Source organism: Microtus oregoni, unplaced genomic scaffold, assembly GCF_018167655.1.
Source record: "Microtus oregoni isolate MIOR12 unplaced genomic scaffold, Mior012 000033F_ref0000390, whole genome shotgun sequence".
Lineage (NCBI taxonomy): Eukaryota > Metazoa > Chordata > Mammalia > Rodentia > Cricetidae > Microtus > Microtus oregoni.
In genome coordinates this window covers 20,536,255-20,560,440 of record NW_024543092.1, presented here as the reverse complement: position 1 = coordinate 20,560,440, position 24,186 = coordinate 20,536,255, and the positions used below count along the sequence as shown (strand labels likewise).

At 36.6% G+C, this 24,186-nt stretch overlaps 1 protein-coding gene across 7 annotated transcripts in view; it reads right to left on the bottom strand.

Moving 5' to 3' along the window:
- Positions 1–24,186, bottom strand: part of Qki (QKI, KH domain containing RNA binding) — a 111,945-nt gene that overhangs the window by 40,834 nt on the left and 46,925 nt on the right. For all 7 annotated transcript variants that reach the window (XR_005976780.1, XM_041680262.1, XM_041680264.1 and 4 more), the window contains exon 3: positions 23,441–23,557. Coding sequence is in view for 6 of the 7 variants with exons in the window: in XM_041680262.1 (XP_041536196.1) it covers positions 23,441–23,557 (117 nt within the window). In the remaining variant the exon portion in view is untranslated. The remainder of the gene's footprint in view (positions 1–23,440; positions 23,558–24,186) is intronic.

The window sequence follows — 24,186 nt, the reverse complement described above, 5'->3', positions numbered from 1 at the left end:
TAGGGTAGCCCGTAAAATGATTAGTTCCTTCTCAAGAGCAGAAAGACAAATGAGCAAAAACATCATGTATGGCTTTCAAATTCCTAGCTCTGAAATCCTTCACTGCGTTCTTCCTAATGTTTTCACAACATCTACACCTAATTCTACTGATCTGCAGCATTTCAGTCATTCTAAGAAATTTCTTTTTTTATAGTTTATCTACTATACATTGTGTGTATGACATAATAGGGGTGCGGTTGCCGATCCTGCAAGGGAACAACTTTTGGAAACTGATTGTCCTTACCACTGTGGATCTGCAGGGGTTGAATCAGTGTCACATCTGCACAGCAAGCATTTGCCCACTCAGTCGTCTCAAGGATAAATTCTAAGTCGTGTAAGTGCCACAGCAACATTTTTGAAGCCTGGCATGTTTTACTAATGTTGTGAGGCATCAGTCAAACACTGCTGTTCTTGCACAGCCATTGCTGCTGTGATCCCCATGCTTTAAATCCTCACCAAGATGCCCAGAGAGTAATGCTTAGCCATTTTTCCAAACCAGTTTCTAGTGACAGAGGATATTAAGAAGGCTGCAAAGACAATGAGGTAGGACCATCTTGTCTGCTGCTTGCTTAGATGGTCCTGGGTTCCTTGGTTAATGCTCCCCTTTACAAATATGGCAGAAGCAGAGGTAACAGCCCTTTGCATCCCTGGTACACACGAGACTCAGCTATAAATATTGTTCCTGCTTTAGTTGTCAACCAGAAAGTCTACTTCCAATCAGGAAGCACTCACTGGTCTTCGATAAATGCCGCACATCGCGGCCCTGGACTGCCAGCTTCGGGAAAGGGGCTGGAGGTTGAGTTTACAGACGCAGAGACAGATGGACACACTGACCTCCAAACGCTGGTTCAGAAAGCCCCAAGAATGCCCCTTTATTGTGTTCAGGGGCAGATTATATAGAGATAGCCATGCACCAGCCAAACCCACCAGAAACCACTCTCCTGCCATCAGGAACTCCTGAAGGTCTTGTGCTCAGAGCAGCTGTAGGCACTCAGATCAGGGGAAAACAAATTGTTTACAAGAAATCCACGATCTGTGGTCTCACTGCTCCCAACATCTCCCCCCTAATTTTTTTTTATAAAACAGAAGACCCTCCTGTCCACACAGCCTTTTGGTCTCTACTGCACCTAGATTCACTTTGGCCAGCACTCTATTGAACCTGTACTCAGGAGAGAGTAACAGCTTCTCCTCAGGAGAATACTGGCTTTTGGGAAACACAAAAGAACAACTTAAGCCTGTAAAACAGATAGATTCAAGTATCCCAGAGCCTTTAAATTTGGACTTTCAAATTTAAATTAAGAGACTGCCCTATTGTAGGAGCAGGTAGACTTACGGCTAGTACAACAAATGTCTAGTTCACATCTGTTAATATTGCTAATGCCTCTTATGTGGTGAAACAACTCAATGGCTACTTGAATAGCCCTTGAAATGTTAACAAATTAGCACACCACATTCTAACTAACTGTTTAGCCAAAGGGATGGTTGAATACGATAGCCCAAATGGGAGGCTGGGTCCAGTGGTAATTGGGGACCCTATTGCTGGCCATCTTAATGCCTGTTGCCATGGGTATTCATTTCTGAATTCTGTGTAAGATCAGACAATCCATGAGAATGCAGCATATGGTCACTTAGCAAGTCCTTCTGAGCCTGTTGGCTAGTAACTTGAACATACTCCATGTTTGGTTGCAAATACTGCTCCCAACAGATAAACATGTGTTGAATTGTGGCAACAAACTAACTTGTTAGTTTAGTTAAGATAAAAACCAGACTTTTCATAGTCCCTGACCGCAACACATATTAAAACTTCATTCTTAAAGTTCCTATATTATCAACACTCATGACAGCACAGACTACTATGACATTAAAAAACACGATTAAAAATAAAGACACTTCTTCCTTTAATGTGTATCACAGTAAATAATGAAAAGATTAAGCCAACAAAAAGCTATTAAAATGATACGGCTATTAAAGATAATAAATTCATTGTTTTTTCACAAAAATATCATGAGTTCATCTTCAGTATCCTTGTTCAATAAATTTCATACCTATCAGAACATGTTCTTTATTGCTTTCCTTCTCCTAACTTTTCATCTACTTCAGTGCTCTTTATAAAGTGAAAGCACATCTCTCTGAGGAACACTCTTAATTTTCCATCTCAAGCTGATTTCTAACTCATACCCTCTACTGTTTAAGAACAGACTGGCAACTTTGAGACTCCTGAATCTAACAAGATTTTCCTTATAGAACAAAACACAGTGAGCATGCCTAGCATCCAACATACACTTCAGTGTTCTCATTGGATCTGCTTCACTGCGAAAATGTGTGCCTTAAAGTATTTCTGGTACTTTCTACTTTACATATTTTTAAGGCATCGTATTTGGTAAACACAGCTTTGTGACCATAATCTTTTATCATTTCCGAGAAGTTTCTATACAAAGAATGAAGCCCGAAAAAAGTTTTAAATTGTTTTCTGTTCTAAATGCTTTCTTTTATTATAACAAAAACCCAGAGACAGATATTGGGGTTCAAGCTGAAGATCAGAAAAGCAAAGCAGTCAACCACTAGAAAGATTTTTCATTTCTACCAAATCTACAGACCAAATGGGCGAGGTCCTGTCTCCATGAATCCTCAGGCGTCACACTCCATTGAGATCTTTTCTCTTCCCCTTTACATTCCACTCTCCGCCCAGCAATATTAAAATTGCTCCTGTCTCTAGCTCACTAGTGCTGGGATTAAGAGTGAGTGAGTCCTAAACACTGGGATTAAAGGTATGAGCCACCACCACTGGATCTGTTTCTGGATCAATCTTGAGTAGCCCAGTGTAGCCTTGAACTCACAGAGATCTGCCTGCCTCCCTCTCCTGAGTCATGGGATTAAAGGTGTGTGCCACCACTGCCTGGCCTTAGCTTTGCATTTTGATCTTCAGGCAAGCTTTATCTATTCAAATACAAATAAAATATCACTATAATTTCTTACTTTTTATAATAATTTGTTTTTTAGAGAATCTATTCTTATCTAAATTTTTTAATATTTGTCCCAGATTTCCTCATATAGCAAGATATACTCGCACATACCTGAAATTTCAGAGTTAATGATGTACAGATAGGAGGATCACGAGTTCAAAGTCATACTGGGATACATGAGACTCTGTTTCAAAACAGTTCAATACATGTATTTCCTCAAAAAGGTCTCTAGGATATATCATGCTCCATTTTTTCAGATACTAGTTATCAGTATTCTCTACCTGTTGTGAATCAACCTAATTAGAAGCTTTACCTCCTGTGCTGACATTTGAAATACATATATTCAGTTTTGTCACATTTCTTTATTGTCTTTTTTCAATTTCAGTAACTTCCATCTTACAGCTCTTAGTTTCTTTTTAGTTATACTAAGTTTAGATTGCTGGTGTTTGCTGTTTCTAAGCCAGAAAATATTTATAAATAAAATTCTCCTTTAAACAAGTTTTTACCTCATAAATTTTGCTGTCTTGTAATTTTATATTCATTCAACTAAAACTATTTTCTGGTTTCCACCCTATGACTTGGCCAATGTCACAGAGTTGTGCTGCTTATTTTCAAAATATTTGGTACTTCATTCCCTGATGGCCAAAGATTACATTATAAAATTCTCGTATTTTCTTACTCCAAGACATAACATAGGTTCCATTCTAGTGCACTTAAAAGAAAATGTGAATTTCCCAATGATGAGGTACAATATTTTAGCAATGCCCAGAAGGCCAAGGTAGTAGGGATAAAGTCCATCTCCTCTTCAACCAGTGACTTAAAAACTCCTTCTGACTGTGAAATTTCTACTCTTTCTACTTTTATCTAATTTTGACTCATGTTTTAAAAGTTCTGTATTTAGGCTGTTAAGTTCTGATAAATCATTACAAAGTATTCCCTTTATTTCCTCTTGAAACTACTATATTTTACATCAGAGACACTTACTAGTTTCTAGAAAGACTGTTTCCATGTATCTATTTCATCCTCCCTCTATCTTCCTATTCAGTATTCTTTCCTTGTGGCATAGCTCTTGATGTGCTTTCATGAAAGCCTCTGTGCTCTGAGGTGCATTTCTTCCACTGTTACTTAAGCAATTTCTAACAGGGCTGAAGCTGCAGCTCCATTTGAAATTTTCTCCATGTACATCTATTCTGTGGTTCTCAGTTTTCCTTTCCAGACTCTTCTGTACCCTAACCTATGAGATCCATCAGCATTTTCTTATTCATTTATTGTATTTTTAATGGATGTTATGTGTTCCTGGTTGTATGTCTGTGTTACAGGTGTGTGTGCAGGAACTACCACCAGAGGTAAGAAGACATCAGATCCCCTAGAACTAGAGCTACAAGTGATTGTGAGCAACCACGTGGTGCTAGGAGTCCAACCCTAGTCTTCTGCAAGAGCACCAAGTGCTCTTAACCACTACTGGACCATCTCTTCGGCCCCTGTTGGAGTATGTTCCATAACTGCATTGTACTTTTTAACTTTAGTAGCTTTCTAATTATACTTCTTAAAGAGCAGTATTTTTATAGCTGTCATCATGAAAAGAAAAGTTACAAATTAGATTTTTTTAAAAAATATTTATTTATTATGTTGGTTGTGAGCCACCATATGGTTGCTAGGAATTGAATTCAGGACCTTTGGAAGAACAGTCAGTGCTCTTAACCTCTGAGCCATCTCTCCAGCCCCCTACCTACTAAAGAATTCTTTATATTAAATTTTCGGGCCGGGCGGTGGTGGCGCACGCCTTTAATTCCAGCACTCGGGAGGCAGAGGCAGGCGGATCTCTGTGAGGTTGAGGCCAGCCTGGTCTAGAAGAGCTAGTTCCAGGACAGGAACCAAATAGCTACAGAGAAACCCTGTCTCGAAAATAAAAAAAAAAAAAAATTTAGATTTTAATTTTATATGATCTACATACATTTACTTGTTTGCTATTTCACATAATGTGTAGAAATTTTGTAATCACATAGGTCAACATATATTTTCACATAATTTAAGAAATCTATTATTAAATAACCATTATCTTTTATAAAGAAATTATAATGTATCCGGTAAGGCCAACTTATCAGGATATTTACTATTACTGGTGTTAGCCAATTCCTTCTAAGCAACCAATTTTCAGTTATTATAATTTTTCATTAGTCTAAAGGACACTCATTCACATTTCCTAGTGTAATCAGCATGCTGACAATCAGTTCTTGTATCTTATTTCACTTTCACTTAAGAGTCATTTTTTACTAGTTAGATAATTCAGGTATTTGTGTTCTTTTTAACAGTCTCGTTTTTAGAAGCTATTTTCCTCTTTCCATTTATTTTCTGCTAAATTTCAGCCATTTAATGTTTTGTATATAATTTTCTTTTCTCTCCGCTTTAAAGATTTTTTAAAAACGTAATAAAAACAGAGAAAATGGAGGGTGGGGGAGGCTCTAGAAGAAAAGGTACAGGTTAGTGACTTGGGAAAAGTATATATTCAAAAGCACCAAGGTTTGTTACTAAAGCACTGTCTCCCTATGTACATATACTCCCGAGGACTTTAGTTCAATCCCCAGAATCTGGGCAAAAACATCAGGCTCAGTGTTATCATAATAATTCTAGCACTAGTAGGTGGGGACAGGTGGCTTAACATCACACCAATCAGAGATCCTACTCAAAAAATAAGGGACAGTATCTGAGTGATGACAACTAGGGTTGACTTCTGGACTTCACAAGCACACACATGAACACACCCACACACAAAAGGGGGGAGGGGATACTCAGGGTAGGAAAGTTTCAGCAGGTAAGACAAGTGGCAATAAAATAGCCTGGTAACCTGAGTCTGGTCTCGGTGAAAAGCAACTCATGAAGTTGTCCTCTATCTCCACAAGTGTGCCACACAGCACAGATATGCCTCGGCACACAGGCAGGTGTGTGCGTGTGCACACACATACTACGCCTGGCTTCAACTTCATGAGAGTAACTGAAACATCTGTTAATTCCACCTTAACTAACAGTTTAAATAAAAAAAAATAAGACTTTTTTTCTAAGAATGAGGGAAATTTTTTAGAAAACCATTAGTGTTCTTAAAAACAAAGTTTAGTAATTCTAAATTTTAGGTTTAGAATAAACTTTTTTCAAGAAACAGGAAAAATTTTTGAAATGAGAAAAAAAAATAGTTTAAGGTGATAATGGTTTTGTGGTTTTTGTTTTTTGAGTGGGAGGGAGTTTCAGGCATTTCAATAGTCTCCTGGCTCAGCCTAAATCCTTGAATCTTAAAGACATTGGTCTCATGCTGAACCTATGTTTTTCACAGGTACTGAATGACGAAGAACTGGCTTGACAGTAATTGAAACTAAAATATGTTTTAAGCCTTTGTTATATATGTAAATTCAATGTGAAAATATAAAAAGAGCTTTAAGTAGTCTGAAAACCTTGAAATTGATGGCTATAAACTTTCAATGGCATTTAAGGACTTTAAGGATATAACATCTCTCAAATTAATAATATAGTGAAAAGAAAAATCTACAATAACCCAAAGACTCATATTATGGCAAACAGGTTAACCTCAAAGGGCTTTTAAAAACAACAACATAAAAAAGCTGTCAACTAACAGTTTGGGAGGGGAGGGGGTTCTTCCCATCAGAAAATCAAGTATATTCTAGCAGTAGTTCTAGTTGAGTGAAGTCAAAGCAGGTAACTGACAGTCGTTCTGGCACCATCCCTTAACCAAAACCCACAATGGATACACAGCAATGGCTCTCAAAGCTCAGGCTCTGTTACAACAGACAGACCTCCACTGTGTGTCAGAGTCACATTCACTTCTGTATTACACAAGCACACATTTACTGCTCAGCCAGACACCTATAATTAAGCACAAGACTATAATGCTAATATTCAGGCTAGCTTGCAAGTTTAGAGTTCCCCTCCTCCCCACAAGGATGATTGCCTTTCATTTTAAAGTTTGAAGTAGCTATAGTTCACTTAGTTTTGATTACATAGCAATTAGATATGCAAATACACAGATCCAGAAAAATACATTTTCAGGCTTCAGATTGTGAGCAATCAAGCCCATTCTCTTCTCTTGTACATACAAGCAAACTCATTAAACAACTATTGTCTCAGGGCATGTCTGCCTCAAGCTCCCCCCCACCCACCCACTTTGGTAATGTCATAAACAACCTGAATACACTGCAGCTGCCATCTATCTTTCTTTTGGTGACTTCCTAAATGTGTACTCGAAAGCACTGCATGGGAAGCATGGAAAATTACCAGAGAAGAATATACATGTTCTAGCCTTAACACCAAGTTACTAAGGTTAGATGAGGCAAGACCTGTCATCACAAAACTGACTAAAATTACTTTTTAACATACAATTTAAAAAATTATTGTATATTAGCTCATGTCTGAAATCTAAACATACTAGGTAAGTTGAGGAAGAAGAACTGTCTTTAGTTTTGAGACTAGTATGAACTATTTAATAAATTCCAGGCTAGCCTGAGCTACAGAATGCAATCCTATTATTAAATTTTTTTCTACTAAATGATATCAGTAATTAATAAGCTAAAACAAGTGGGGTCAGCAAGATGGCTCAGCAGGTAAAGGTACTTGCCACATAAGCCTGGCAACCCAAGTTTGGTACCCAGAACCCAAATAAAGATGGAATAAAAAAAAAAACAATTCCACAGTTGTCCATTCACCTACACACCTACACACACACACACACACACACACACACACACACACACATTGTACAAACATATCATTCACAAAAAATATACACAGCCAATAATAATAAACAAATAAATAAGTATTTAAATACTATAAATACTCAGGGCCCAGACTTAAAACGCTTGTATATACATCTGTGATGAGGTGAATGATAAGCATGGGGGAGTTTGTTCCATTTTAAAATTATTTCAAAAAAGCAAGTTAAAAAAAGACATTACATACTGCTAAGCCTTTATTTTTCCAGATTTACTAAACAGATTTTGCCTGAAAAAGTCATTCCCAAACAACAAAATGTTATCAGTGAAAATAGAACTCACTTTTCCTGTACAAAAGGAGCCATTTGTCACTACTGAGGACTTCAACCGAATCATACAACTGTTCAATTTTTCCTCTCTTATGGTTTCCATTTTTACAACCGTATGTAAGCTGGTGGTGTGTTATGGTCTAGATTTGCTGCCCCAAATTCAGAGTGAGAAAACCCACAATAAAACAATGGCAAGTTGGATCTTTGAGGAGGTAGTCTGGCTTCAAAAGGAGGGAAATAATATCATCTATCTCCCTTTCTGTTCCTTACATCTGTTCAACCATACTTCTCTTTGTGAAGGATAATATCAGTGGAGTCTCCTATGGAGTACAACACTGAGCAAATACTGGATCCTGCTAGTGCCTCGATCTTTCGAATTTTACAGCCTCAAAAAAAGCAACAGCTTCTATTCATTATATACTACCCATTCTTATGTATTAGGTTACAGTGGCACAAATAGACCTTGCTGAACAATGTGGTTCTAGAATTTTAGTTTACAAAAAAAAGCACAGGCTTAAACTAGTTTAACAGCAACCAATGATAACATCCGTGTGAGTGCAGCATTTAAACTAGCTTCTAACTGTACAAAATCAACACCAAGAATTTAGGGGAATTTGAGCGACCTGGGACAAACATCAGAAATCCTGAATTTTGCCACAAAGATTACCATAAGGTATCTTGTAACTATGGACAATAGAGAGCATGACAGATCATCTGTGGAATTATACACACCTTAGCACACAGCATGCCCCATTTCAAAGCACTACCAACATCATTTGGCAATTATCAATTTTTATTTCCCACCAAATGATTCCTAATACCATGTCAAATTATATACACATATATATTAATTTTTACTTAAAACCTTCTGCCAGTTACTCCTGTATGTGTATAAACATAAAAGCATGAGCTGTTCACTACAGATTTGTTTTCTACTGACAGTAAGTCTACAAAAGAAATCTCGTATTTTAAAGTGTACAGTAAATTCCAATTATGGAACTTTTCTGAACAGCTACACTTCCTACTAAAATTTTAAGATAAATGAAAAGATTGGAACATGTATTTAAAGCAAATCTGACACAAAAATCTTAGGCTATTAGTTAATCCCATTAACTAATGGAAAGGTTAAGTGCCTTGTCCTGTATATAGTATTCTAAATTTGATAGGTTAAATGATTTGAGAGTCCTATAATGAGTAACTAAGAACCCCAGTGCTCTGGGAGCCAACAAAAAGACTGTTAATAATCACATCACAGCAGTAATACAGCTTGGGTTATTTTGGACAAATTAGAAGATAAGGACATACTTCTATAGCCTCACACCTATTATGATATTGAAAAAAATAACCTTCACACACCATCAAAACATAAGGTGGCAGGTAAGACTCAGAGGCATCACTGCTTGTGTTTTCTCTTTTCTCTTGAACAAATCATGTCTTTGACTCCCCCAAGAAAACTGGGAAATAACTGCAGCAAAACTAGGTGAAACACAACAACAACTTAAGTAATTTCCTGGACAGTAGAGTCAATCCCCAACCAACACTCAGTAGCTATACAAAAGCAAAAAATAAATATTAAGTTAATAAAAATTTCATTTAAGTAAGAATTTTAAAAGTAAATTGTCAAGTTTTTCTTATACTGAAGTAAACTATACCATTATAAAAGCAATTCAAAATGTTTGTCATTACAATTGTTTTAAAGGGTAAAGTAATAAAGTATATAAGAATGGAATTTACCATCCTACATTATAAAATGAAGTAAAGATATCAAGTAAGCAGACTTGATATTGAGGAGAAATTAGCTAAAAGATATAAATTGTAACTCAACAGAAAATGGAGACTACAAAAAAATATTTTAGTCTCTCAGAAACAACAAAACACCATTAACTAGGAAGTATAAATGAAATTACAAAAACATAAAAAAAAATGGGCACAAGTCATTAACCGAATTCTGAAACCATTATGTGTAGCACAAATAATAAAAATCCAGAGATTGACATGGGGGGTCAAGCTGAAGATCAGAAAAGCAAAGCAGTCAGCTACTATAGAGTTCTTACCTCTACCTTGAACCAAAAAAGACAATCCTGCCTCCACTAATTCTCAGAATGAGACTGTGCCTGAAACCTGTTTCCTCCTTTCATAAACTCTTCTCTAGAGCTGGGATTAAAGGTATGAGCTGCCGCCACCACCTGAATCTGTTTTTGGATCGATCTTGTGTAGCCCAGGGTAGCCTTGAACTCACAGAACTGTCTGCCTCTGTATCTTGAGCCTGGGATTAAAGGTATGTGCCCACCACTGCCTGACCTCTAGTCACTTAGTTTAGCAATCTAATTTTCAGGCACGCTTTATTTATTAAAATACAAATAAAATGGAGACAAGAGTGTTATGGGTGGAGAGTGGAATATGAAGAGGAAAAGATAAGAACTCACTGGAGTGTGGCATCTGAGATCTGGTGGAGACAGCAATCTAGGCAGTCTGAGGATTGACGGTTCCGTCTGAGCATTAGAAGAGGTAAAAGGTCTCTCTAGTGGCTTACTGCTCTGCTTCTCTGATCTATAGCTTTAACCCCTTTATCTCTGGTTATCTAATCTGGGTTTTGATTATCTGTGCTACAATTATGCAAATATCTATTGGAAATATTCTTGGTTATAAATTTAAAGCTGACCAGGCACATGCCTCTAATCCCAGCACTTAGGAGACAGAGGCAGACCAAGTTCTAAGGCCAGCCTGTTCTCTAGGACAGTCAGGAATACACAAACAAACAAAAAAAACCCTGTTTCAAGAAAAGAACAGCAACAACAAAGAAAAATGAAAACCAAAGAATTTTAAAAGGGAAAAGTTAATATTATGCTATAGTAAAAAACATATGGCAAGCACTATTGTTATCCACCTGATTACAATGAGCATCAACAGAAAGAGCCAACCCCATACTTTTTAACTGCTAAATGTGGTATATTGAAAAAAAAAAATCACATCACTTGGATATAGCAATATGAAACCTTTGGAATGCGATAAAGGTATTTTTTTTAAAAAAAGGTTTTCATCATTTTAAAGTTCTGTATATATGTCTATGTGTACAGTTATGTGCACATGAGTACTGACATCTGTGGAGTCCAGAAAAGAGTATCACACTTACTTACAAGACTTACAGGAAGCTATAAGCTGCCCAACGTTAGCACTGGGACTGAAGTCGGGTCCGAGGCAAGATTGCAGGTGCTCTTAACTGCTTATCTATCTCTCGAGTCCTAAGGTAACTATATATAGCACTGTTTTAAAGAAATATCTCTATTATAGGGATAAATAATAACAATGTCTGTGGCGTATATACACATGGGGTGTAAAAGTCAGTTCTCACAATATGTACTAAAATCATCAAGAATACTGAACCCTAAATTCCTGCTCTTAGAAAAAAAATGGGGTTAGGCTTCATGAATACATGAAGTCACAACATTTTTATTAACAAATCAATACATAAAACTAAGTTTTATATATGTTCCTGTTTAAAGAAACTTGTTTAAATTTTAAATATCAACTGCTGATTTCATTAACACTAAACAAACAGTCAACAACTGTATCTAGCTTTTCTGATGTATCCTTCTGCTCTGTAAGGTAGCAGAGCCTTTTGCTCAAGAACATGACTAGACAAGTCCCTCAGCAGCATACTTAAGGGAATATCTGGAAGAGAAGATCGCCAACAGAAAGGAAGCCTAAGCATGAGGTACTAAATAGACTGACGGGAACAGGGCGTATTGTGTGAATGCTAGAGCAGAAAGGCAGTGTCTCATCTTGTTTCGTCTCAATAGAAAATCTTTAGATGATTCCTTTCTGTCATTATGCATGCTTCCATGAGTAAATCCAAGTATCACAAATATTTCTGAGTTACAAATAAGTCTTACCAAGTTGGTAAAATTATAAACAGAAAAAATTGCAAATGATGAAGAGCTATGTGTGCCCCCCAAAATAAAATGTTAAAAATTACACCAAACCAATTTTAAAGGAGCACAGAAATTTGCTGTACTTCTAAAAAATAAACAAAAGCAAACAAAATCCCCCATGTTATTTTATTTCTATGCACATGTGCACACATATGTGCCCACAATCCAGATGTGGCTTTAGATACCCTGGAGCTGGAGTTGTATGCAGTTGTGAGCCACCTGCTTTGGGTGCTGGGAACCAAATTGCAGTCCTTGCAAGCACACTGTATATTCTTAGCAATGGAGTCATCTCTCTAGTGTCCATTGTAACTACTATTCTCACACCTCATCTATGAGTATAGATGAGTATAATTTTTTATTAAATAAGAATTAAAGGACTTGTACTTTCAGAGCAGTAGAAATGATCCCTTAATTATGTTCATATCTTTTAATTTCAAAAAGATTCCTGGTTTGAGTATTTTCATTTTCTGATGAAAGAGGATCATTATTTGAAATCGTGGTTGGCTATGTAGACTTGGTTGGTCTTCAACTCTGATATCTACCCTCCTCTGCTTCCCCAATGTTGAGATTAAAGGTATATGCCATCAGATTAACAATGTTTTAATGGATCTAGATTTAATATTAAAGTAAAAAAAAATCACACTATAAATATACATGGTCCCAAAATACACATAAGCATATAAACAATGACTAACTAGACTGGGAAAAGACTGGGATTTTTAAAAACTGAATTCCAATCAGGGTTTTTTTTTTAAATACTAAAGTACATGAAATCCTATTATAATTTTTTAAATTATTTTTTGAAAATGAGCTTAGTTGTGTTTCCTATTTGTGACGTCTTTTAAATCTGATGCCATTCAAATCTTACAGCTTTTGAATGAGTTACTGCTAATGATGGCTGTCCACATTACATGTTTTCAGGCAATTTTTGTTTACTCTTTTGTTTCTTATTACTCAGTGAACTCACAACTTAGAAGAGCAGACAGTACTAGTCAGAAATTAATTCTCTTAGTTTCAAAGATAACAATCATTATTAACAATTAATAAGGTGTCTTGACAGTCCCCATTTTAATCCTGAAAAGAGTAGGCAGTGATATCATCCTAGCTCTAACATATGTTTAGTATACAAAAGACCATAGGTTCTATACACAGCCCCCAAAATATAATAATACATCTTTAAAATAAAAAGAATTTTTATTTATCTTAAAAGGTCCATTTCTCTGGTACCTAATTTTACTGCAGCTAAGTGTGTTATAAAATTAAAACATTTTAAAATTAAAAAGCAACAAAAATTGTAATAGTATTTCACAGCTGAAGGATTAAATTGAAAAAAATCTACTATAATAGAACAGAGTAGCTCACTAGACTCATGAAATTGTCCAATAATGAAGTTCTTCATTACAGAATTATGGAAAAAAACATCAAGCAACACAGAACAATGATACAGACAAATGGCAAAACGCTAACAAAGGCAGTGAACAGGCATCACTGGAGCTAGTTTACAACCTTGAAAAACCACAAGTTGCCACAAATTACACTGTAGGCTGCAAACAAGTAAACCAAGGATGTTTACAAAAACTTGACAGCATTCTGACTGGCTAATTTTTTCTGTTGAAAAGTTTCAAATAAGGATAAATTATCTTAAAAAGTGCCATTTCTCTGGTAGATAATTTCTTACATTTAACAAAGAGATTGTCTCCAGTGAGTTTCCTTTTTCTTACAGTGGTCTTTTATCCTAGATGGTTTGAAGAGAAAGGGATTTAGTCTCTTGCCGAAGAACAAATGCTAAGGTTTCAAGCTGAAATATCTCCTATGGGTCCATGTGTCTGAACACTTTCTACCCTCCTGGTTACACTGTTTGGGGAGGATATGGTGAGGCCTTTAGGAAGTTAGGTACAGCTGGCAGACACAGACTACTGAGGTGAGCTACTTTCCAAAATGAATGCTATGACAAGTCCATATCCCCTGAATGCAGCCTCCCTTCCTAAAGTCAGTTATCTGACTACCGTGATTTCAAGGTAACCAATACACTCGGTTTCCTTCTGCTTTTAAAGTTTAACATATCCCCAACTGACCAAAAAGAAACGACAAAAAACAACTCGGTGAGGAAAGGGTTTACTTCAAATATAGGTCCTTATAATATTTCATTATTAAAAGCAATGAGGTCAGGAACTCATTAGGGGCAGAAGCCGGAGGGGGAAGTGTATGGCTCACTGGCTTGCTCCTCATGGCTTACAGAGCCTGCTTTCTTAGAGAACCCAGAACCACAATCCCAGGGATAGTACCATCCACAATGGGCTGAACCCTCTTCCATAAATTTCTCATTAAGAAAATAACTTAAGAGCCAGATCTTAGAGACATTTTCTCAACTAAGTTCCTTCCTTTCAGAGAACTAATCTACCTTGTGTCATGTTGACACAAATATAGCCAGCACATAAAAAAAATCAAATTACTAGCTGTCAACAACATAGACATCTGGAAGACAATGGCATTGCAGAGCATGGCTCTGAGGCATGGAGATGTGCTATTCATTTAATGTGTTAAGGTCAGGACTGTTAAGATAAATGATCCTGAATGAGTATCCTCCCCCCCCCCCATTCATTCATTCATTGGGTTTTTCAAGACAGAGTTTCTCTGTGTAGCCCCTAGTTGTCCTGGAACTCACTCTGTAGACCAGACTGGCCTGAACTCAGAGATGGGCCTGCTTCTGCCTCCAAAACCCAGCAAACTGTCTTAACACAAAGAAACATGACGCTGATTAGATGGTTATAAATTGTATAACTATTAAATACCATACTGTTCCCCATAAATTTATCAACTATTTGTAAATTAAAAATAAAAATTTCTATCCACAAAAAGAACAAAGAACTGGCAATTCAAAGACATTAATCTTACTTTATTACAATAACAAGAATTTCTAGGTGGGTTGTCTAAGGCTTCATGATCATTTATGACTTCCCTTCAGACCACCTCTTCCAATTTAGTTATTTTTTTAAAAAACAATTAACATATTATAATATTAAAAACTGCTTCCAAAGGGAAAATGAATTCCTTTAACACAGCATTCAACTTTGCATTCAATGTCAAATAGCTTCTCCAATTTTACCTCAAACCTTTCACTATGGGAAACCAAGCACCCTCACCTACCCACAGTCAATCTTGTTCCTTGTACAAAATATTCTTTTAAAGAAGTAATCAGTAATGGATTGGAAGGAGGACTGTGAAGTGAAGGCAAGAATAAAAGCTCAGAGAGAAAAAACATTCCTTACAAACTACAATCTTTTTCAACTAAGGATTCTCTGAAAAAGTCAAAACTTAATGTTCAGTTTAAGGTGTAACTATATACAATTGGTTTCTCCCCAATACCTCTAAAAGATGCTCAGTCTCCTATATAACACACAGAAATTTAATTCTGTTGGTGATGCAGTGCAAAAATTAGCCAAAAAATGTATTCCAAAATACAATAATTCTGTCCTGAATATAAACAGGTAACTAGTTACAAATAAAGAGAAACACAGAAGACATTCAATATAGTATTTAGGACAGGCTCCAAAACCACAGAGAAACCCTGTCTCGAAAAACCAAAAAAAAAAAAAAAATCAATATAGTATTTAATAGTATGTATGTGTGTATAATGGCAAAAGATTAGAAATCTTTTCGGATTCACACAAGTCAATGTGTGGCAGTTTAAAAGAAAACTATATAGATATGTTTCTATAAGTGATGTTAAACAAGGGTGTTAAGTAAAAATAGTAATAAAGCAAGGTGCAGAAAATGTTCTGTATATTGCAATCTATGGGACCAGTAAGAAATTATACAAGCGCACAGATACCCCTAAGAGGTACTGTTACATAACTGTATAGAGGATGAGGAAGAAGAGATGATGATAAAAAGGAAAGAGGAAACGATTATGCTAGTGAGGTAGCTACAAGTATCTGATGTCAAGCCTGGACCTGGGTTCAATCTCTAGGCTTCACACAGTGGAAGGAGAGAAACAACGCCCACAACATGTTCTCTGGCCATAACATGAGCATTGTGGCACACACTCAACACCACTACATACAAATATTTGTAATAAAGGCTTTTTACAAGATAAAATTAAAGGAAAAATTAAAATGTTAAAATCTACCCAATGGTAAGAGACTGAATAGGTAAACTGGGATTAAAGCAAAAGTTCTCTGAAAATTTCTCAACCAGGTAAGATTTGATTCGAAAGCACATGAATATTTTAAAAAGCATACATCAAGACAATAGTAGTGGGATATACCCTAAAAGGAATAGCAAGGTAAAATTGCTTTCATTGCCTACATCACCAGCAGTAGTGCTTCCCTGTTACCAAGACTGTTTTACCTTACCAGGGGAAAAGGAATCATCACTTTACATCAGTGAGGGGAAAACGATACAATGAACTGAAACCCATCACAACTGTTAAATGCATGGCAAGGAAAAGAAAAGCACAGCAAGCCTCATGCTGTAACTTAAGAGCATTTCTGGGAATTGAGTCACTATGTATGAGCTAGTGAGTTCTTCAAACTTTTAACATAAAAATTAGCATGCTAGTAAGAAACAGGACCTGAGTTGGGTGGTGGTGGCTCACTCCTTTTATCCCAGCACTCAGGAGGCAGAGGCAAGGGGAATATCTGCGAGTTCAAGGTCAGTCTGGTCTACAAAAGCTTTAAAACTACAGAGAAAGCCTGTCTCAAAGAAACAAAAAAAAGGCCGGGGGCCAGCCTGGTCTACAAGAGCTAGTTCTAGGAGAGACTCCAAAACTACAGAGAAACCCTGTCTCTAAAAACCAATAATAACAATAATAATAATAATAAACTAAAAATAAAAACAAAAGCAATTTATGGATTGTGGATGGTTGTATTTTGTTTTGTTCAAGACAGGATCTATGGGAGGTGGTGGCGGGGAAGAGACAGAAATCTTTAATAAATAAATTAATTAATTAAAAAAAAAAGTCAGGCTCTAACTGTGCAGACCAGGCTGATCTTGAATTAATAGATCTGCCTGCCTCTGGTAATGCTGGGATTAAATGGGAGTGGCTAGATAGAATTTAAACATGCATTTTTGAAAGAACATCTATAGGATATGAGAAGAACTGTGAGTATGAACTACACATTTGGTGATACAAAAATCAACATTATTAATTACTTATTATTATTGAGGCTATTTTTAGAGCTACTTAATAAAATATTTAAAGTTGAAACTGTATGTCTAGAATTTGCTCCTTGAACACCCTAACACAGAGTGGGGAGGACTAGAAAGGAGATAAGAAAGAACTCCCCTGTGAAAAGACAAGAAGTGGTAATGCTGGGCTGGAGAGATGACTCAGAGGTTAAGAGCACTGGCTGCTCTTCCAGAGGTCCTGAGTTCAATTCCCAGCAACCACATGGTGGCTCACAACCATCTGTACTGAGATCTGGCGCCCTCCTCTGGCATGTGGGCATACATTGAGGCAGAATGTTGTATACATAATAAATAAATAAATCTTTAAAAAAAAAACAAAAAGAAAGAAGAAAAAGAAAAAGAACTAAAAAAAAAAAGTGGTAATGCTGACTGATGGGCAAGTAACAGCCCAGTAGGCTTCTGGCTGTCTTGCTTCTATTTATTTCCACAGTGAAAAGATGCTTAAAAAAATAAATCATATCAATGCTTAAGGTATTATTCACGAAGAACACAGTATTAACAAAATGAATAAAATTAAGTTCTTTGGAGCTGTATTTATGCTAGATAATTTTTCCATTAGCTGTCAATGACATTGAGACAAAAGACAAATGTTAATCCATCATGAAAATTAACTAGCAAAATCCATGGGAATACTTCAGAACAAACAAGTGTATACCAACCATAAAACTAATTTTTCTCTTTCAAAATACTTAGACAACAGTAGCCCTCCATTTAAAAAAAAGAGAGAGAGAGAGAAAATGTCAATCCTTACACTCCTAAAAATGGAGGAAACTTAGTTTGTGTATTAGTTGGAATTCTGTTTGAGTACCTTTTCCTATGAAACCCAATATATGAGCAAGTTCAGCAGAACCTCCATATACAGGCTGCACATGCATGCTTCAGCACTGCCAGGACATAAATTTCATTTTTTTCAATTTCACACCTTTCTATCCCTCAACATATAGCTCAACTACATAGTAAAATGAAAAAGGATGGAACATAATATTGCAGAAGAAATATAAAATTATGAATCAGCATGACCTACTTTTTCTATAAGAAGTGTACATATGAACAATTATTTGAACAACCTCGAAAATATCCCCAAACTGTCTGAAGTAGTTTTAGAATAATGGACTTGGTTTTTAATCTTTAATTATATTTAGTGTTTGTTTAATGAATGTGAATATACATACAACTATTAGCAGTCCTAGAATGACCGGCAGATCCCTACCCATCCATTGTCCTTCATAGTGAGAAGGATTTGAACTAAAACTTCCAAGTCTGAGAACTTCTTTAAGACAGATTTGACTGACCTAGCTTCACCAACTCCAAACATTTCAATCATGGGTGGATCTGACTAAATAGAATGAGGTGTGAGGCAGGAATTCATAGGCTTGCACACTTTGATCCCTTCTGTTTAGGATAGGGAAGAGCTATAGACTGTAGCTGTATATCTGTAGACTGGTACTAGAAATCTAAAGTGTCCTACAAAGACTTTCTCTATGGAAGTAACTTCCTTTGCCACTATAACTATCATCCCACAAAAATGAGCAAGTGCCTATAGGATGTGTTGGGATTGGTGACTATCGCAATTGCCACCAGACCCTTCATCCAGTTAACTGGTAGAGAGCCACAGCCAAACTAAGGACACACTCAGGAAATCCTGCTGAAGACGGAGAGGAGGGGTTGTATGGACCTGAGAGGTCAAGGACATCAGCCAAGAAAACCCACAGAAACAACTAACCTAGACTCAGGAGTTTACAGAGTCTGAGCCAACAACTAGGGTGCCTGCATGTGTAGAAGGAGACTATGTCTGTTTCCCAGTCGCCCAGACCCAAATGATCACACAGAAACTTTACTAATTACAACACTGTTCAGCATATTTCTAGCTATCTCCTACATCTTGAATTAACCCATTTTTATTCATCTATGTATCGGCATAAGGCTGTGGCTTACTGGTAAGGATCTGGCATCTGTCTCCTTGAGCAGCTACAGGGCGTTTCGACTCCGCCTACTCTCTCTCTATATATATATATCTCTGTTCAGTTTTCCCACCTGACTTTGCTAAGCCATTGGCCAAAACAGCCTCTTTATTAATCCATGGTAATAAAACATATTCACAGCATACAGAAGGGAATCCCACATCATGCATGGGGCTGAATTAGGCCGTCCACACATGTGTGTGTGTGTGTGTCTTTGACAGTGTATAACTTAGTCTACTTGTGAAACTCCTAACAGTGGGAGTAGGAGCTGTCCCTAGCACCTTGGCTAGCTTTTGAGAACCTATTCTTCATACTAGGTTGTCTTGCCCAGCCTTAATACACACACTGCAACTTGATAGCCAGGCTTTGTTGATACCCATGGGAGGCCTGCCCCTTTTTGAAAAGAAACAGAGGGGGTGGAGGGTGGGCAGAGAGGAGCTGGGAGGAAGGAATAGGAACAGAGGAGGGAGGGGAAACTGTGGTCAGAATAAAATAAATAAATTTAATTTAAAAATTAGTAAGTAGTTGTGTACTATGGTATGAATAATAAAATCACAAAATGAGATGTAGGGGTTAAAGCTGAAGATCAGAGAAGCAGAGCAGTAAGCCACTAGAGAGACCTTTTACCTCTACCAATGCTCAGACGGAAGGGGCAATCCTCAGACTGCCTAGACTGCAGTGTGTCTCTACCAAATCTCAGGTGCCACACTCTAGCGAGTTCCTATCTCTTCCCCTTTATAATCCTCTCTCCATCCAACCATAACACTCCTGTCTCCACTTATAGGACTACAGGTGTTTGACTGCCAAGCACTGGGATTAAAGGTATAAGCAAAACCACCTGGATCTGTTTCTGGCTTGCTCTCCTGTAGTCCAGGTTAGCCCTGAATTTACAGAGCCATCAGTCTCTTATCTCAGGAATCCTGGGATTAAAGGTATCTCTGGACTCTAGTGGCTTAGCTTTGTACTCTGATTTTCAGGCAAGCTTTATTTATCAGAATACAAATAAAATATCTCTAGTATACAAAATACAGTGATGCTCTATTACTTTCTTTCCCTAAACCACTTTCTCTAGTATCTGGATTATGTTCAAAATAGTTTCCTATTAGAAAAACTAAGATTAAATCCTTGAAGAATTCTATCCTATGAAGAATTCCTATCAAGGGAATTACTGCCTAATTGAAACTCCCTAGTAAGAAACCATTTATAAAATACTCCAAAACACCTAAATTATTCCTGAGAATTCATGTGTCATACACAGAATTCTCTAAATGGCCCCATGTGACAGGTGGAACAACAAAGTACACAGCACCCTTCAACATGTAAGAGAAAGGTATACAAAACATAGTGGAATTTCAGGTCCTACCCCCACTGCATATTGAATATTCTAATTTTTAAGCCCACCATTAGATTTCAAATTAGAAATAATCTGTATGATACTGCTGATTCATTATGTGAGTGTATCTGTTCTTCATTTCTTGGCAATAGAGCTCTCATGTACTCTTTGTATACTAACGAGGTAATAGATGATTAAAGGTTATGGGACAGTACCAGCCTGTGAGTGGGTTGCCAGGGAAACCAAAATCATTTTAACTAAAAAGGCTGGCACTTTCTAGTTTCCAAAAAGAGAAAAGGATGGGGAACAAATGGCCAATGATGTCACATTTACCATTCCCCAAAGAAGCCTCATAAAAACTCCTAAGGAGAGAAATAGAAAAATTTCTATGCAGTTCAACAACCAGAAAAGCCCAAATGGTGCCTGTCACTCTCAGAAGATGCCATGTAAACTCTACCTTCCCCCATCCATAACTTACTCTAGGCACTCATTTCATAAGGATGTTCATCTGTACCACTTAAATATCCTATAATAGCAAACTGGCAAACCTAAATGTTATTTTATTCTAGGTAGACCACTCTAGCAAATTAACCAAACCTGAGAGAGGGATTAAAAAAAGGTCTTAGAGCTGAACAGGGACCACAGATGGGGTTGTGCTTGGAGTGGAGCTCGCTTCCCTAACTTCTGTGATCTGATATAATCTCCAAATAGATAGTGTTGAAATTGAAGCAAATTATATGATGCCATAAATGCTCCCAAGAGACTTGACTGCTGATTACTGTAGTGTAAGAAGTCCCTAAACGTCTAATATCAGGAGTACTCAGTGGTCTCAAGGAATAAAAAATAACTTGCTTTCTACTCATCCTTAAGTCAAATAAAATTTAAACATATTATGACCTATGGAAAAATAAGAAAACATGAAACGAAATACATTAAATTGATTTCCTAAATTCAAATGTTGCAGTATTTCTGCAGCTGTTGCTGTTGGAAACGGCTTACTGGTGGTACATGAAACAAAACACTGCACATGTCGTTTCAACATCTGACTACCACTTTTTTGGAATGTCAACTCTGCCAAGTCACTCAACCTCCCTGACAAGAAATTTCCTTACACACAAAATGTAAACAATAAAACCCAAACTATTTGGAAGATTGTGTCAAATATTGAGAACAGAGCTAATGCACAGAATTAAATCAGAAGAAATAACCTCAAAGTAGCTGATTTTCACTAACACCATATTTTCTAACAATGCTATTACCACAAACATACTCAACCGCAGAGATAGAGCACTGGGACACTGCCATATGCTTCCTGGTACAGACAAGACATTCCTAATAGTGTTCCAAATTCTATCAGTTCCTGCCGTCAGATTCTATGTTACCTGCCCCTATTCTGACAGCTACTCAAATTTTAAAACAAACACAAAAACCAGTCTTGGCAAGCCCACCAATAATAATAAATCATTACCAATGCCAAGAAAACAAAAGCTTAATTGGCAAATTAACTTATGTGGTTAAAATCAGCATCTTAAGAATTGCATGATATTATCTATCTTCCAGAAAGAACTAAAAGCAGACAGAGCCTATAATCATCACTGTTTGCCAAGCCTTTGAGGGGAACGCCAAGGAGAGGCATCAACATCATCCTTTCATTACCTCAACTACAGGGCCATCTTTTCTAATGCTTATTCAATGCCAAGTATTCACCAAACAGCAAGGTGACAGCGCATCAAAACAAAGTCAAAACACTGGTGAGTCGCTTTCTTCCTATAAACTCCACCAAGTATTCCAACATAAAATGACCCCAGACTTATCATCCAATGGATATTTGAAAAACAATAGTTTATAAAAAAAATAAAATCACCCTTAAAAACAAATTTTAAAGAAAGTAATATGATATTTAAAATCACATTGTTCTTATTTTTTCCCACAGACAGAAATTTTAATATTTTACCTCATAATATTCTGAATAAAAGCAAACAAGGGGGCTGAAGAGATGGCTCAGCGGTTAAGAGCACTGACTCTTCTTCCAGAGGTCCTGAGTTCAATTCCCAGCAACCACATGGTGGCTCACAACCATCTGTAATGAGATCTGGTGCCCTCTTCAGGGGTGCAGGTACACATGCAGGCAGAATATTGTATTCATAATAAATAAATCTTTTTATAAAAAAAAAAGCAAATGAGGCAAATAGAATCTCCATAACAACAATATTTAAAGTAAATAGTTGAGCATCAAATACTTAATTCAACTGACAATTCCTCAGAGTTTTCCCTCCTTTTCTTCCCTCTTTCAATCACACACAAAGTAACAGAAGTGGTACTAGGAGCAGGGGTTAAAAATAGAAAGCAGATTTACTTACTAAAGTAAAATGTCTAGAAAACTGCTTTTAGTCAAGAAAAACATAATTGCTGAAACTAACTGTCCCCACTCATCTGGCCAATCTCATTTGGGGTCTATCAAAACAAACACTTTAGGAGCTGAGCACAATGTTATGCTTGCAACCCCAGCTATCCAGAAAAGTAAAGTAAGATAACAAGATTAAAGCAAGCCTGGGTTGGCTTATCACAGTATGGTCTTAAAACTACAAGAGTGTGGAGGGACTGGGATGTGAGACCTCACCTAAAACTTAAGGACCTGGTGATACAACTTCATGGCACAGCTCAAGGCCTTGGACTCAAAAAAAAAAAAAATCCACCTCAGTTTTGTTTTGTTTTTCAAGTTTTAGTTGCACGTTGTTACATAAAACTCAGTAGTCAGATTCTTATTGGCGGTTTTTAATACTAAGTAGAAAAGCAAGTTATCATGCTAGAGTAATAGATACTTAGATACTTCAGTTCTTGAATGAAAATGGTAACGAGGAAATCAGAATGTCTTAAAACAATTCCAAAGCTCTCATTTTGAATATCATACTCGATGTCTGAAATATGGAAATTGATTATTAATGGGCCTGGAGAACATCCATTTATAAAGGACTTACCTTCTTTTTATCTCTCATTGAGCCTTTGCCTCGGACCATTATTTTACATCCTGTTTCTGCTTCAAGTTGTTTAGCAGTAAGTCCTCTAGGTCCAAGGATTCTCCCAACAAAATTAAACTGTAGGGAAAGATAATATATATTATTCCCTGTTGAAGTTGCATTGAAGTTCTTTAAAAGCATACATATGCATTAACTTACTCAATCTCTTCTGAACATAAACCAGGAAGAAATCAAACCTAGAACTCATTAATTTCTTAACGAATAAGATGTAAATCATTGCCTTACGAGGAATTTCATATGCACTAATGCAAGCTATAGAACAATCTAGCTAAACAAAGGTATCTTTATTGAGTTGTCCATCAACACATTATCTAAGCCAGAGGATAAAGAGCTAACAAAACACGGGTACCACACAGGTGGTGACACTCTACAAAATAAATCCTGTCCTTTAACAAGAATACTTGGGTGAGAGTCCTGCTTTCTTAACAAGAAAAGTTGTCTCCAGAAACAACTGTGTAAGTGACAGTTCCACATTGCTGATAGAATATTAATGTTCAAAGTAGTACTCTATCCTGTGCTACGTACAAAACTCTTGAGTATGCTTTTTAAAATTATAATTCTTAATTTTATTATGGATTCTTAATTACCTTTTTCTTTCAATCCCACTTTTAACCTATACTTTTAAAAGTTAATGCAAAGAGTCTAAACTTTCTATAAAAAAAGTCAGTGATGAAAAGTATTGTATA